This window comes from Passer montanus, unplaced genomic scaffold (genome assembly GCF_014805655.1).
Source record: "Passer montanus isolate IOZ18808 unplaced genomic scaffold, ASM1480565v1 scaffold573, whole genome shotgun sequence".
NCBI classification, from domain to species: Eukaryota; Metazoa; Chordata; class Aves; order Passeriformes; family Passeridae; genus Passer; species Passer montanus.
Window position 1 is genome coordinate 1 of NW_024370739.1, and position 15,947 is coordinate 15,947.

The 15,947-nt window shown below is 48.0% G+C and overlaps 2 protein-coding genes across 2 annotated transcripts; one reads left to right on the top strand and one right to left on the bottom strand.

Moving 5' to 3' along the window:
• Nucleotides 1-2,578: 2,578 nt before the first annotated feature.
• Nucleotides 2,579-8,071, top strand: LOC120510395 (HLA class II histocompatibility antigen, DR alpha chain-like; the record flags this gene model as incomplete). The annotated part of the gene is made up of 4 exons (XM_039726197.1): nt 2,579-2,830; nt 4,396-4,662; nt 6,361-6,387; nt 7,787-8,071. Coding segments are annotated over 4 exons (755 nt in total), but the record flags the coding sequence as incomplete, so codon positions are not given.
• A 4,303-nt stretch (nt 8,072-12,374) lies between these two features.
• LOC120510394 (zinc transporter SLC39A7-like) lies at nt 12,375-13,917 on the bottom strand. Its single transcript, XM_039726196.1, has 2 exons — nt 13,695-13,917; nt 12,375-12,652 (listed from the first exon to the last, which is right to left on the bottom strand). The coding sequence occupies exons 1-2, from the start codon at nt 13,887-13,889 to the stop codon at nt 12,401-12,403; spliced, it is 447 nt and encodes a 148-aa protein (XP_039582130.1). The 5' UTR covers nt 13,890-13,917; the 3' UTR covers nt 12,375-12,400.
• Between the last annotated feature and the right edge of the window lie 2,030 nt (nt 13,918-15,947).

Here is a 15,947-nt window from a genome sequence, read left to right on the forward strand (position 1 = left end):
ATTCCAAAATCCTCTTTTTCCAGGATTTTAGGGCTCAGAGAGTTCTTAAATCCCTAATTTTCGGGATTTTTGACTCTGGAAGTGCCCAAATCCCCTTTTTTCAGGATTTTTGGAGTCTGGGAGCGCCCAAACCCCCCTGTACCCAAAATTTGGGGAACTGAGAATTCCCAAATCCTGATTTTTTCAGAATTTTGGGGGTTTGGGAACGCCCAGACCCCCCTGTACCCAAAATTTGGGGAACTGAGAATCCACAAATCTTGTTTTTCCAGGATTTTGGGGCTCTGGAAGTGCCGAAATCCCCACTTTTTCAGGATTTTTGGAGTCTGGGAGTGCCCAACCCCCCCTGTACCCAAAATTTGGGGAACTGAGAATCCACAAATCTTGTTTTTCCAGGATTTTGGGGCTCTGGAAGTGCCGAAATCCCCACTTTTTCAGGATTTTTGGAGTCTGGGAGTGCCCAACCCCCCCTGTACCCAAAATTTGGGGAACTGAGAATCCACAAATCTTGTTTTTCCAGGATTTTGGGGCTCTGGAAGTGCCGAAATCCCCACTTTTTCAGGATTTTTGGAGTCTGGGAGTGCCCAAACCCCCCTGTACCCAAAATCTGGGGAGCTGAGAATTCCAAAATCCTGATTTTTGTCAGGATTTTGGGGGTTTGGGAACGTCCAGACCCTCCTGTACCCAAAATTTGGGGAACTGAGAATCCACAAATCCCGATTTTTTCAGGATTTTGGGGATCTGGAAGTGCCCAAATCCCCATTTTTCAGGATTTTTATGGATTTGGGAGTGTCCGAACCCCCCTGTACCCAAAATTTGGGGAACTGAGAATTCACAAATCCCGATTTTTTCAGGATTTTGGGGATTTGGGAGTGCCCAGACCCCCCTGTACCCAAATTTTGGGGAACTTGGAATTCCCAAATCCTCTTTTTTCCAGGATTTTTTGGCTCAGGAAGTGCCTAAATCCCCATTTTTCAGGACTTTTTGGGGTCTGGAAGTGCCTAAATCCCAATTTTTCAGGATTTTTAGGGATTTGGGAGTGCCCAAACCCCCCTGTACCCAAAATTTGGGGAACTCAGAATTCCAAAACCCTGATTTTTTCAGGATTTTGGGGATCTGGGAGTGCCTAAATCCCCATTTTTTCTGCATTTTTGACTCTGGAAGTTCCTAAATCCCAAAATTTTCAGGATTTTTGGAGGATTGGACTGGTTGGGACTGGGAATGGACAGGGAGGGACTGGGAATGGACTGGGAGGGACTGGGAGGAACTGGGTTGGCACTGACAGAGATGGGAGGGGATGGGGGGCACTGGGAGGGAGGGTGGAGGTCTGGGAGTCAACTGGGAAGGAGCACAGAACAGACTGGGAATGGAGTGGTTATGTACAGAGAAAGACTGGGAGGGACTGGAAATGTACTGGGATGGACTGGGAAGAACTGGTCGGGACTGGGAATAGACTGGGAGGGACTGGATAGCACCGAGAGAGACGGGAGGGGATGGGGGGGGCACTGGGAGAGAGCGTGGAAATCTGAGAGTGAACTGGAAACAGACTGGGAATGGACTGAGGATGAACTGGGAAGAGTCTGGTAATGGGCTGCGAGGGACTGGAAGGGACTGGGGGGGCAGTGGGAGGAACTGGGGGAATGAACTGGGAGGAACTGGGAATGAAGCGCGCGGCGCTGGGAGGCCGAGTCCAGCGCGGGGCACTCGGCGCTGCGGGTTGAAATTTGAGCAGAAATTCCCAAATTTCCTGGAATTTTGAGTAGAAATCCCCAATATTCCTGGAATTTTGAGCAGAAATCCCAAATTTTCTGTGAAATTTGAGCAGAAATTCCCAAATTTCCTGGAATTTTGAGTAGAAATCCCCAATATTCCTGGAATTTTGAGCAGAAATCCCAAATTTTCTGTGAAATTTGAGCAGAAATTCCCAAATTTCCTGGAATTTTGAGTAGAAATCCCCAATTTTCTGGGATTTTGAGTGGAAATCTCCAATTTTCCCTGGATTTTGAGTAAAAATCCCAATTTTCCCAGGATTTTGAGCAGAAATCCCCAATTTTCCCAGGATTTTGAGCAGAAATCCCCAATTTTGGTGGGATTTTAAGCAGAAATCCCCAATTTTCTGGGATTTTAAGTAGAAATCCCAAATTTTCTGTGGATTTGAGCACAAATCCCAAATTCTCAGTGAATTTTGAGTAGAAATCTCCAATTTTTCTGGAATTTTGAGCAGAAATTCCCAATTTTCCCAGGATTTTGAGCAGAAATTCCCAATTTTCCCAGGATTTTGAGCAGAAATCCCCAATTTTCCCAGGATTTTGAGTAGAAATCCCCAATTTTCTGGGTTTTGAGCAGAAACCCCCAATTTTTCCTGGGATTTTAAGTAGAAATCCCAAATTTTTTTGGGTTTTTCAACAGAAATTCCCAATTCCCCCACAAATTTTAATGGAAATCCTGATTTTTTTCAGGATTTTCAGCAGAAATCCCCAATTCCCCCACAACTTTTAACAAAAATCCTGAATTTTTTTGGGGGGATTTCCACCAAAAACCCCAAATTTTTTAATTTTAACCCCAACCCCCTTCCCCCCAGTGCGCCACAGCATCATCCAGACGGAATTCTACCAAAAATCCCTGGACTCGGGGGCGGACAGCGACGAGTTCATGTTCGACTTCGACGGCGACGAGATTTTCCACGTGGAGAAGGAGGAGACGGTGTGGCGGCTCCCGGAATTCCAGGAGTTCGCCAGCTTCGAGGCGCAGGGAGCGCTGCAGAACATCGCCATCGACAAGCAGAACCTGGAGAACTCCATGAAGGCCTACAACAATTCCCGCATCCCCAGCGGTAACGCGGGAGGATGGAGGGAATTTTGGGGGGTTTTGGGGAGGTTTGGGGGGTTTAAGAGGGTTTTGGGGCAATTCTGGAAGGATTTGGACAAATTCCGGGGGTTTTGAGCTGATCCCAGTTGGATCTGACCCAACCCCAGTTGGTTCCACCTCAATCCCAGTTGGATCCAACCCAATCCCTGTTGGGTCCAACTCAATCCGTGTTTGTTCCACCTCAATCCCAGTTGGATTTGACCCAATCCCAGTTGGATCCAGCTCAACCCCAGTTGGATCGGACCCAATTCTAGGGGAATTCAACCCAATCCCAGTTGGATTTGACCCAATCCCAGTTGGATCCAACACAATCCTGGTTGGATCCCAGTCAATCCTACTTGGATCCATCTCAATCCCAGTTGGTTCCACCTTGATCCCAGTTGGTTCCAACCAATCCCAGTTGGGTCTGACCCAATCCCAGTTGGATTTGACCCAATTCCAGTTGGATCCAACCCAATCCTAGTCGGATCCAACCCAATCCTAGTCGGATCCAACCCAATCCCAGTTGGATCCAACCCAATCCCAGTTGGATCCAACCCAATCCCAGTTGGATCCAACCCAATCCCAGTTGGATCCAACCCAATCCCAGTTGGATCCAACCCAATCCCAGTTGGATCCAACCCAATCCCAGTTGGATCCAACCCAATCCCAGTTGGATCCAACCCAATCCCAGTTGGATCTGATCAAATCCCAGTTGGATCTGACCCAATTCCAGAGGATTTCAACCCAATTCCAGAAGGATCCTGGTGGAACCCCAAACTTTGGTGTCCCTCAAACCCAACCCCAGTTGGTTCCACCTCAATCCCAGTTGGATCTGACCCAATTTTAGCGGTTTTCAACCCAAATTTCAGGCTCTGGATCCGACCAAATTTTTGGGGATTTCAACCCAATTCCAGAAGGATCCTGGTGGAACCCCAAACTTTCTCAGTGAATTTTGAGTAGAAATCTCCAATTTTTCTGGAATTTTGAGCAGAAATTCCCAATTTTCCCAGGATTTTGAGCAGAAATTCCCAATTTTCCCTGGATTTTGAGTAGAAATTCCCAATTTTCCCAGGATTTTGAGTAGAAATCCCCAATTTTCTGGGTTTTGAGCAGAAACCCCCAATTTTTCCTGGGATTTTAAGTAGAAATCCCAAATTTTCTGTGGATTTGAGCAGAAATCCCAAATTCTCAGTGAATTTTGAGTAGAAATCTCCAATTTTTCTGGAATTTTGAGCAGAAATTCCCAATTTTCCCTGGATTTTGAGCAGAAATTCCCAATTTTCCCAGGATTTTGAGTAGAAATCCCCAATTTTCTGGGTTTTGAGCAGAAACCCCCAATTTTTCCTGGGATTTTAAGTAGAAATCCCAAATTTTTTTGGGTTTTTCAACAGAAATTCCCAATTCCCCCACAAATTTTAATGGAAATCCTGATTTTTTTTCGGGATTTTAAGCAGAAATCCCCAATTCCCCCACAAATTTTAATGAAAATCCTGAATTTTTTTTGTGATTTCCACCAAAAACCCCAATTTTTTTAAATTTTAACCCAAACCCCCTTCCCCCCAGTGCGCCACAGCATCATCCAGACGGAATTCTACCAAAAATCCCTGGACTCGGGGGCGGACAGCGACGAGTTCATGTTCGACTTCGACGGCGACGAGATTTTCCACGTGGAGAAGGAGGAGACGGTGTGGCGGCTCCCGGAATTCCAGGAGTTCGCCAGCTTCGAGGCGCAGGGAGCGCTGCAGAACATCGCCATCGACAAGCAGAACCTGGAGAACTCCATGAAGGCCTACAACAATTCCCGCATCCCCAGCGGTAACGCGGCGGGAGGAGGAGGAGGGAGGGAATTTTGGGGGGTTTTGGGGAGGTTTGGGGGGTTTAAGAGGGTTTTGGGGCAATTCTGGAAGGATTTGGACAAATTCCGGGGGTTTTGAGCTGATCCCAGTTGGATCCAACTCAACCCCAGTTGGATCCAACCCAATCCCAGTTGGATCTGACCCAACCCCAGTTGGTTCCACCTCAATCCCAGTTGGATCCAACCCAATCCCTGTTGGGTCCAACTCAATCCGTGTTTGTTCCACCTCAATCCCAGTTGGATTTGACCCAATCCCAGTTGGATCCAGCTCAACCCCAGTTGGATCGGACCCAATTCTAGGGGAATTCAACCCAATCCCAGTTGGATTTGACCCAATCCCAGTTGGATCCAACACAATCCTGGTTGGATCCCAGTCAATCCTACTTGGATCCATCTCAATCCCAGTTGGTTCCACCTTGATCCCAGTTGGTTCCAACCAATCCCAGTTGGGTCTGACCCAATCCCAGTTGGATTTGACCCAATTCCAGTTGGATCCAACCCAATCCCAGTTGGATCTAACCCAATCCCAGTTGGATCTGATCAAATCCCAGTTGGATCTGACCCAATTCCAGAGGATTTCAACCCAATTCCAGAAGGATCCTGGTGGAATCCCAAACTTTGGTGTCCCTCAAACCCAACCCCAGTAGGATCCAACCCAATCCCAGTTGGATCTGAACCAGTTCCAGAAGGATCCTGGTGGAATTCCAAATTTTGGTGTCCCTCGATCCCAATCCCAGTTGGATCCGACCCAATCCCAGTTGGATCTGAACCAGTTCCAGAGGATTTCAACCCAATTCCAGAAGGATGCAACACAATCCTAGTTGGTTCCACCTCAACCACAGTTGGATCCCAGTAAATCCCAGTTGGATTTGACCCAATCCCAGTTGGATCCGACCCAATCCCAGTTGGTTCCACCTCAATCCCAGCTGGATCCAACTCAATCCCAGTTGGACCAGAACCAATTCTGGGGGATTTCAACCCAATCCCAGTTGGATCCAACCCAATTTTAGGGGATTTCAACCCAATTCCAGAAGGATCCTGGTGGAATTCCAAACTTTGGTTTCCCTCCAACCCAATCCCATTTGGATCCATCTCAATCCCAGTTGATTTTGACCCAATCCCAGTCGTATCCAACCCAATTTTAGGGGTTTTCAACCCAAATTTCAGGCTTTGGATCCGACCCAATTTTTGGGGATTTCAACCCAATTCCAGAAGGATCCTGGTGGAACCCCAAACTCTGGTGTCCCTCAAACCCAACCCCAGTTGGTTCCACCTCAATCCCAGTTGGATCCAACCCAATTTTAGGGACATCCAACCCCAATTCCAGGCTCTGAATCCAACCCAATTTTAGGGGATTTCAACCCAATTCCAGAAGGATCCTGGTGGAATCCCAAACTCTGGTGTCCCTCAAACCCAGCCCCAGTGGGTTCCACCTCAATCCCAGTTGGATCCAACCCAATTTTAGGGGATTTCAACCCAATTCCAGAAGGATCCTGGTGGAATCCCAAACTTTGGTGTCCCTCAAACCCAAACCCAGATGGATCCAACCCAATTTCATCACATTCCACCCCAATCCCAACCAGACCAGTCCAATTTTCGCCGCACCATTTTGACACTAAAATCCCGGTTTTTCGCCCCGATTTCGGCGGTGCCGGCAGAGCCCCCGGAGGTGGCGGTGTTCCCCAGTTGGTTCCACCTCAATCCCAGTTGGATCCAACCCAATTTTAGGGGTTTTCAACCCAATTTCAGGCTCTGAATCCAACCCAATTCTAGGGGATTTCAACCCAATTGCAGAAGGATCCTGGTGGGATCCCAAACTTTGGTGTCCCTCAAACCCAACCCCAGTTGGATTTGACCCAATCCCAGTTGGATCCAACCCAATTTTTGGGGTTTTCAACCCAATTCCAAGCTCTGGATCCCATCAAATTTTAGGGGTTTTCAACCCAAATTTCAGGCTCTGAATCCGACCCAATTTTAGGGGATTTCAACCCAATTCCAGAAGGATCCTGGTGGAATCCCAAACTTTGGTGTCCCTCAAACCCAACCCCAGTTGGATTTGACCCAATCCCAGTTGGATCCGACCCAATTTTCGGGGTTTTCAGCCCAAATTTCAGGCTCTGGATCCAACCCAATTTTTGGGGATTTCAACCCAATTCCAGAAGGATCCTGGTGGAATCCCAAACTTTGGTGTCCCTCAAACCCAACCCCAGTTGGTTCCACCCCAACCCCACTCAGATCCAACCCAATTTCACGAGTTTTCAACCCAATCCCAACCAGACCAGTCCAATTTTCGCCGCACCATTTTGACACTAAAATCCCGGTTTTTCGCCCCCAGGGTTTTTTTACAGAAATTGTGATTTTTGGGGTTAGATTTGGGGTTATTGGGACTGCAAGGTGGAGCTTGAGGGGATGGTGGTGCCCAGCAAGATGCACTGGGGTGAGGTTTGGGGGAAAAAATGGGGATTTTGGGGGAAAAAATGGGGATTTTGGGAAAAAAATGGGGTTTTTAGTGGAAAAATTGGGATTTTTGGATGTTTGGGTTTGGGAAAATGGGGATTTGGGGTTATCAGGACTGCAAGGTGGAGCATGAGGGGTTGGACGAGTCTGGAAAGAGGCATTGGGGTGAGATTTGGGGTTTTTGGGAAAAAAAATTGGGATTTTTGAGATTTGGGGTGGAAATTGCTGGATTTGGGATAATTGGGATTTGGGATAATTGGGATTTGGGAAAATTGGGATTGGGAATAATTGGGATTGGGGATAATTGGGATTTGGGATAATGCGGATTTGGGTTGATTGGGATGTGGGATAATTGGGATTGGGGAAAATTGGGATTGGGAATAATTGGGATTGGGGATAATTGGGATTTGGGATAATTGGGATTTGGGATGATTGGGATTTAGGAAAATTGGGATTGGGGAAAATTGGGATTGGGAATAATTGGGATTTGGGAAAATTGGGATTTGGGATAATTGGGATTTGGGATAATTGGGATTTGGAAAAATTGGGATTTGGGAAAATTGGGAATTTGGGGCTGGAAAGAATTCAGGAAGAGGAAGAATTTGGGAATTTTGGGATGACGATGAGGATGGATGAAAATTTCGGGACGGCCGAAATTTAGGGAATTCCGGGTTTCCCCAGAACCCCAGATCGTGGCGCCGGCGTCCGAGGCCACGGAGACGGCGGTCTGTGCCCTGGGGCTGGCCGTGGGCATCGTGGGCATCGCCGCCGGCACCGTGCTCATCATCCGCGGCATGAAGCTCGGCCGCGCCCGCCCCGAGCGCGGCGCGCTCTGAGCGCCACCAGCCCCAGGAATCACCCCAAAATCTGCCCCAAAATGGCCCCGAAATCCGTCCCAAAATGGCCCCGAAATCCCACAAAATGGCCCCAAAATCTGCCCCAAAATGGCCCCGAAAGCTGTCCCGAAATCCCACAAATAATTGGGATTTGGGAAAATTGGGAAAACGGGAATTTGGGGCTGGAAACAATTCAGGAAGAGGAAGAATTTGGGAATTTTGGGATGAAAATTTCGGGACGGCCCAAATTTAGGGAATTCCGGGTTTCCCCAGAACCCCAGATCGTGGCGCCGGCGTCCGAGGCCACGGAGACGGCGGTCTGTGCCCTGGGGCTGGCCGTGGGCATCGTGGGCATCGCCGCCGGCACCGTGCTCATCATCCGCGGCATGAAGCTCGGCCGCGCCCGCCCCGAGCGCGGCGCGCTCTGAGCGCCACCAGCCCCAGGAATCACCCCAAAATCTGCCCCAAAATGGCCCCGAAATCCGTCCCAAAATGGCCCCGAAATCCCACAAAATGGCCCCAAAATCTGCCCCAAAATCCCGTGGAATTGCCCTGAAATCCAGCTTGAAATCCCATTAAATGACCCCAAAAATGCAGCCCGAAATCCCATTAAATGACCCCAAAATCCAGCATGACATCCAGCCTGAAATCTCTTGAAATGACCCCAAAATCCAGCCCCAAATCCTAGGGAATTACCCCAAAATCCAGCAGGAAACAGCGCTAAATCATCCCAAAATCCCGTGGAATTGCCCCAAAATCCAGCCCCAAATCCTATGGAATTATCTCAAAAATCCAGCACAAAATCCCACAAAATGGCCCCAAAATCTGACCCAAAATCCCATGAAATTTCCCCAAAACCCAGCCCCAAAATCTCGTGAAATTACCCCAAAATCCAGCCCAAAAATCCCATGAAATTGCCCCAAAACCCAGCCCCAAATCCTATGGAATTCCCCCCAAAATCCAGCCCAAAATGCTATGGAATTATCTCAAAAATGCAGCCCCAAATCCCACAGGATTGCCCCAAAATCCCATTAAATGACCCCAAAATCCAGCATGAAATCCAGCCCAAAATCCCATGAAATTACCCCCAAACCCAGCCCAAAATCCCATGAAATTGCCCCAAAATCCAGCCTGAAATCCCATTAAATGACCCCAAAATCCAGCATGACATCCAGCCTGAAATCTCTTGAAATTACCCCAAAATCCAGCCCCAAATCCCACAGGATTGCCCCAAAATCCCATGAAATTACCCCAAAATCCAGCCCTCTCAAAAATGCAGCCCCAAATCCCACAGGATTGCCCCAAAATCCCATTAAATGACCCCAAAATCCAGCATGAAATCCAGCCTGAAATCCCATGAAATTACCCCAAAATCCAGCCCCAAATGCAGTCTGAAATCCCATGGAATTGCCCCAAAATCCAGCCCCAAATCCCATTAAATGACCCCAAAATCCAGCCCCAAATCCCAGAGGATTGCCCCAAAATCCCATGAAATTACCCCAAAATCCAGCATGACATCCAGCCTGAAATCTCTTGAAATTACCCCAAAATCCAGCCCCAAATCCCACAGGATTGCCCCAAAATCCCATGGAATTGCCCCAAAATCCAGCCCATGACCCCAAAATCCAGCATGAAATCCAGACTGATATATCTAAAAATTACCCCAAAATCCAACCCCAAATCACCCCAAAATCCAGCCCCAAATCACCCTAAAGTCCAACCCAAAATCCCATGAAATGACCCCAAAATCCAGCTCAAAATCCCGAAAAATGGACCCAAAATCCCATGGAACTGCCCCAAAATCCAGCCCAAAATCCCATTAAATGACCCCAAAATCCAGCCCCAAAATCCCATGGAAATGCCCCAAAATCCAGCCCCAAATCCTGTGGAATTATCTCAAAAATCCAGCCCAAATTCCTGTGAAATGACCCCAAAATCCAGCTCAAAATCCCGAAAAATGGACCCAAAATCCCATGGAACTGCCCCAAAATCCAGCCCAAAATCCCATTAAATGACCCCAAAATCCAGCCTGAAATCTCTTAAAATTACCCCAAAATTCCACCTAAAATTCCCTAAAAATTCACCCAAAATTCCTCAAAATCCCCTTAAAATCCCCCAAAAATTCCCCTAAAATTCCCTTAAAATTCCTCATAAAATCGACCCAAAGTTCCTCTAAATCCCCCCAAAATCCCCTCAAAATTCCACCAAAATTCCCATTAAAATCCCAAAAAAATCCCCAAAAATTCCCTTTAAATCCCCAAAAATTCCACCAAAAATTCCCTTTAAATCCACAAAAAAATCCCATTAAAATTCCCAAAAAATTCCCTTAAAATCCTCTTAAAATTCCACCAAAATCCCCAAAAAATTCCTTAAAATCCCCCAAAAAATTATGGTTTAAAATCTCCAAAAATCCCTTTAAATTCCCATTAAAATCCCCCAAAAATCCCATTAAAATCCCCCAAAAATCCATAAAAAATCCCATTAAAATAAAAAAAAAAATCCCCTTAAAATCCCTCAAAATTCCCTGAAAATTTCCCTAAAATTCCCTCAAAAATCCCATTAAAATCCCCTCAAAATCCCCAAAAATCCCATTAAAATCCCCCAAAAAATCCATTTAAAAATCCCATTAAAATTTAAAAAAATCCCCTTAAAATCCCTCAAAATTCCCTGAAAATTTCCCTAAAATTCCCTCAAAAATCCCATTAAAATCCCCTCAAAATCCCCAAAAATCCCATTAAAATCCCCAAAAAACCCCAAAATTCCCAATTTTTTCCCCACTTTCCCCTCAATAAAGAGGGGGGGGAGGGGATTTGGCACCGGCCCCTCCCCCCACTTTGGAATTTTCTCGCAAAAAAAAAAAAATTTTGGATTGATCGAGGGGGTACCCCAAAATCTGACCCAAAATCCCATGAAATTTCCCCAAAACCCAGCCCCAAAATCTCGTGAAATTACCCCAAAATCCAGCCCCAAAATCCCATGGAAATGCCCCAAAATCCAGCCCCAAATCCTGTGGAATTATCTCAAAAATCCAGCCCAAATTCCTGTGAAATGACCCCAAAATCCAGCTCAAAATCCCGAAAAATGGACCCAAAATCCCATGGAACTGCCCCAAAATCCAGCCCAAAATCCCATTAAATGACCCCAAAATCCAGCCTGAAATCTCTTAAAATTACCCCAAAATTCCACCTAAAATTCCCTAAAAATTCACCCAAAATTCCTCAAAATCCCCTTAAAATCCCCCAAAAATTCCCCTAAAATTCCCTTAAAATTCCTCATAAAATCGACCCAAAGTTCCTCTAAATCCCCCCAAAATTCCCTCAAAATTCCACCAAAATTCCCATTAAAATCCCAAAAAAATCCCCAAAAATTCCCTTTAAATCCCCAAAAATTCCACCAAAAATTCCCTTTAAATCCACAAAAAAATCCCATTAAAATTCCCAAAAAATTCCCTTAAAATCCTCTTAAAATTCCAGCAAAATCCCCAAAAAATTCCTTAAAATCCCCCAAAAAATTATGGTTTAAAATCTCCAAAAATCCCTTTAAATTCCCATTAAAATTCCCCAAAAATCCCATTAAAATCCCCCAAAAAATCCATTTAAAAATCCCATTAAAATTTAAAAAAATCCCCTTAAAATCCCTCAAAATTCCCTGAAAATTTCCCTCAAAATCCCCAAAAATCCCATTAAAATCCCCAAAAAACCCCAAAATTCCCAATTTTTTCCCCACTTTCCCCTCAATAAAGAGGGGGGGGAGGGGATTTGGCACCGGCCCCTCCCCCCACTTTGGAATTTTCTCGCAAAAAAAAAAAAATTTGGGATTGATGGAGGGGGGAGGGGACAGCGGGGGTTGGGTCTCCAAAATGTCCCAAATGTCCCCAAAATGTCCCAAATTGTCCCCAAAAATCCCCGCCCCCCCCATCAGGACGCGTCACTTTGACCTCCCCATCATGGCGGCACCGGAAGTGACCACAGAGAGCGGAGCCGCTCCCGCCGCCAGGGGCCGCCCAGTCCTCCAAACTCTATGGTCAGTCCTCCAACGCCTCTTTTTCCCCAGATTTTTCCCCAAAATCCTCATTTTTCATCCCTCAATTTATTCCATGCACTCATCTCGTCTTCTTCCTCATGTTTTAATCCATCATGATTCGCCACAACGCCATCATTAGTGGTAAAAAAACCCCCCCACCCCCATCCCTCCAAATTCCCAAAAAATCCCCCAAAATTCCCCCACCAAACCCCAAATCTCCCATTTTTCTCACGCTTTAAACCCCAAATCTCCCATTTTCCTCAGAGCGAAGCCTCAATTTGGTCCCAAAACGGGATAAAATTCAGGAAGGGCCACCTCCCATTCCACACGGGACAAAAGGAGGTTCGGAATTTTTGGGGATTTTTGGGAATTTTAGGAACTCCTACTCATAGTAGGCGATGAGCAGCATCATGGCCACGCCGGCCAGCAGCGCCAGCAGCTGCAGCAGGGCCTGGCCGGGGCCGGAGTCCCTCAGGATTTCGGGCAGCACCGACACCGTGCCCAGGTAGATGAAGCCGCCGGCCGTGAAGGGAAGGATCCCCGAAACGGCGCCGGTGCCGGAGCCCTCGGCCAGCAACGAGCAGGCGGCGCCGGCCAGGGCGGCCAAGGCGGTCAGCAGCTGCAGGAGCATGGCCTGGAAGGGATACTGGGGTTACTGGGATGAACTGGGAGGGACTGGGAAGGGGCCTCGCTCTCACAGGGCCTTTTCTGCCCTCACAAAATGGCGGCACCGGAAGTGACCATAGAGAGGGTGCATTTAACCGCTAGGGGGCGCTCTGACCTGCCCAACTCTATGGTTGGTCCTCCTCCTTTTACCCCCTTTCTTTTTCCTGTTTTTTCCCCATTTTTTCCCACCCCAAATGCTCAAATTCCATGTGCAGAGGGACTGGGAGTGAGATAATGTGGGTGAAGAGGGAACTGGGATGAACTGGGAGGGACTGGAATGAACTGGGAGGGAAGGGGCCTCGCCCTCACAAGGCCTTTTCTGCCCTCACAAAATGGCGGTACCGAAAGTGACAATAGAGAGGGTGGCTGCACCACCCTTCACTAGGGGGCGCTCTGGCCCACCCAACTCTATGGTTGGTCCTCCAGCAGCCTCTTTTTTCCCTGTTTTTTTCCCCTATTTTCCCTTTTTTTTTCGCACCCCAAGCACCAGTAGGCATTGCGAGCAAGATACTGGGAGTAAAGAGGGAACTGGGATGAACTGGGAGGGACTGGAAAGGGATGGGGCCTCACCCTCACGGGGCCTTTTCTGCCCTCACAAAATGGCGGCACCGGAAGTGACCATAGAGGTGACACCACCACCCACCACTAGGGGGTGCCCTGCCCCTCCCACCTCCCAACTCTATGGTTGGTCCTCCTCCTTTTACCCCCTTTTTTTCCCCAATTTTCCCATTTTTTCCTACCCTAAACACTCAAATTCCATGGGCAGAGGGACTGGGAGCGAGATAATGTGGGTGAAGAGGGAACTGGGATGAACTGGGAGGGACTGGAAAGGGACGGGGCCTCACCCTCATGAGGCCCTTTCTGCCCTCACAAAATGGCGGCACCGGAAGTGACCATAGAGGCGCCACTAGATGGCGCTCCGCCCTGCCACCCCCCAACTCTATGATCAGTCCTCCAACATCCCATTTTTTTGCCCATTTTCCCCGTTTTTCCCCCCAAATTTCCGTCACCTGTCCCTTGGAGCAGCCGGCTCGCAGCAGCATGGCCATGTCGCCCAGCTCGTGGGGCAGCTCGTGCAGCAGCACCGAGAGCGCCGTCAGCGCTCCGCGGGCGGGGCCGCCCCAGAAGGCCGCGCCCAGCGCCAGCCCGTCGGTGAAGTTGTGCGCCGCGTCGGCCGCCAGGTTCAGGTAGCCCGAGGCTGCCATGGCTGCGCCAAAAAACCACCAAAATCAGCCCAAAATCAGCCCAAAGTTGTCTTGAAGTCGCCCTGAAATTATCCCCAAAATCAACCTAAAATCAGCCCTAAAATAGATTGAAGTTACCCCAAAATCAGCCCAAAATGATCCCTAAAATCAGCCCTAAAACAGACTGAAGTTACCCCAAAATCAGCCCAAAGTGACCATAGAGGTGACACCACCACCCACCACTAGGGGGTGCCCTGCCCCTCCCACCTCCCAACTCTATGGTTGGTCCTCCTCCTTTTGCCCCCTTTTTTTTCCCAATTTTTCCTACTCCAAATGCCCAAATTCCATCTTCAGAGAGACTGGGAGTGAAATAATGTGGGTCAAGAGGGAACTGGGATGAACTGGGAGGGACTGGAAAGGGACGGGGCCTCACCCTCATGAGGCCCTTTCTGCCCTCACAAAATGGCGGCACCGGAAGTGACCATAGAGGCGCCACTAGATGGCGCTCCGCCCTGCCACCCCCCAACTCTATGATCAGTCCTCCAACATCCCATTTTTTTGGGGCCTCACCCTCACGGGGCCTTTACTACCCTCACAAAATGGCGGCACCGGAAGTGACCATAGAGGCGCCACTAGATGGCGCTCCGCCCTGCCACCCCCCAACTCTATGATCAGTCCTCCAACATCCCATTTTTTTGCCCATTTTCCCCGTTTTTCCCCCCAAATTTCCGTCACCTGTCCCTTGGAGCAGCCGGCTCGCAGCAGCATGGCCATGTCGCCCAGCTCGTGGGGCAGCTCGTGCAGCAGCACCGAGAGCGCCGTCAGCGCTCCGCGGGCGGGGCCGCCCCAGAAGGCCGCGCCCAGCGCCAGCCCGTCGGTGAAGTTGTGCGCCGCGTCGGCCGCCAGGTTCAGGTAGCCCGAGGCTGCCATGGCTGCGCCAAAAAACCACCAAAATCAGCCCAAAATCAGCCCAAAGTTGTCTTGAAGTCGCCCTGAAATTATCCCCAAAATCAACCTAAAATCAGCCCTAAAACACCAAAATCAGCCCAAAATCAGACCAAAGTTGTCTTGAAGTCACGCTGGAATTATCCCCAAAATCAGCCCAAAATCAGCCCAAAGTTGTCTTGAAGTCGCCCTGAAATTATCCCCAAAATCAACCTAAAATCAGCCCTAAAATAGATTGAAGTTACCCCAAAATCAGCCCAAAATGATCCCTAAAATCAGCCCTAAAACAGACTGAAGTTACCCCAAAATCAGCCCAAAGTTGTCTTGAAATTGCCCCGGAATTATCCCCAAAATGAGCCCTAAAACAGCCTGAAGTTACCCCAAAATCAACCCAAAATCAGCCCAAAGTTGTCTTGAAATTGCCCCGGAATTATCCCCAAAATGAGCCCTAAAACAGCCTGAAGTTACCCCAAAATCAGCTCAAAGTACTCTTGAAGTCACCCCAAAATTATCCCCAAAATCAACCCAAAATCAGCCCAAAGTTGTCTTGGAGTCACCCCAAATTATCCCCAAAACCAGCCCTAAAACAGACTGAAGTCACCCCAAAATCAGCCCAAAATTATCCCCAAAATCAACCCAAAATCAGCCCAAAGTTGTCTTGAAGTCACCCCAAAATGATCCCTAAAATCAGCACTAAAACAGACTGAAGTTACCCCAAAATCAGCGCAAAATTATCCCCAAAATCAGCCCTAAAACAGCCTGAAGTCACCCCAAAATCAGCCCAAAATTATCTTGGAGTCACCCCAAAATTATCCCAAAAATCAACACAAAATCAGCCCAAAATCCTCTTGAAGTCACCCTGAAATTATCCCCAAAATCAACCTAAAATCAGCCCTAAAACAGCCTGAAGTCACCCCAAAATCAGCCCAAAATCCTCCCTAAAATCAGCCCTAAAACAGCCTGAAGTTACCCCAAAATCAGCTCAAAGTACTCTTGAAGTCACCCCAAAATTATCCCCAAAATCAACCCAAAATCAGCCCAAAGTTGTCTTGAAGTCACCCCAAAATCCTCCCCAAAATCAGCCCAAAATTATCCCAAATTTACCCTGAAATTATCCCCAAAATGATCCCAAAA

Bases quoted from the DNA above. Each gene is read 5' to 3' on its own strand.
- LOC120510394 (XM_039726196.1), bottom strand. From the start codon at position 13,889: ATGGCAGCCTCGGGCTACCTGAACCTGGCGGCCGACGCGGCGCACAAC. The intron at 12,653-13,694 runs GTGACGGAAATT...TATCCCTTCCAG, and splicing joins CCGGCTGCTCCAAGGGACAG to GCCATGCTCCTGCAGCTGCT.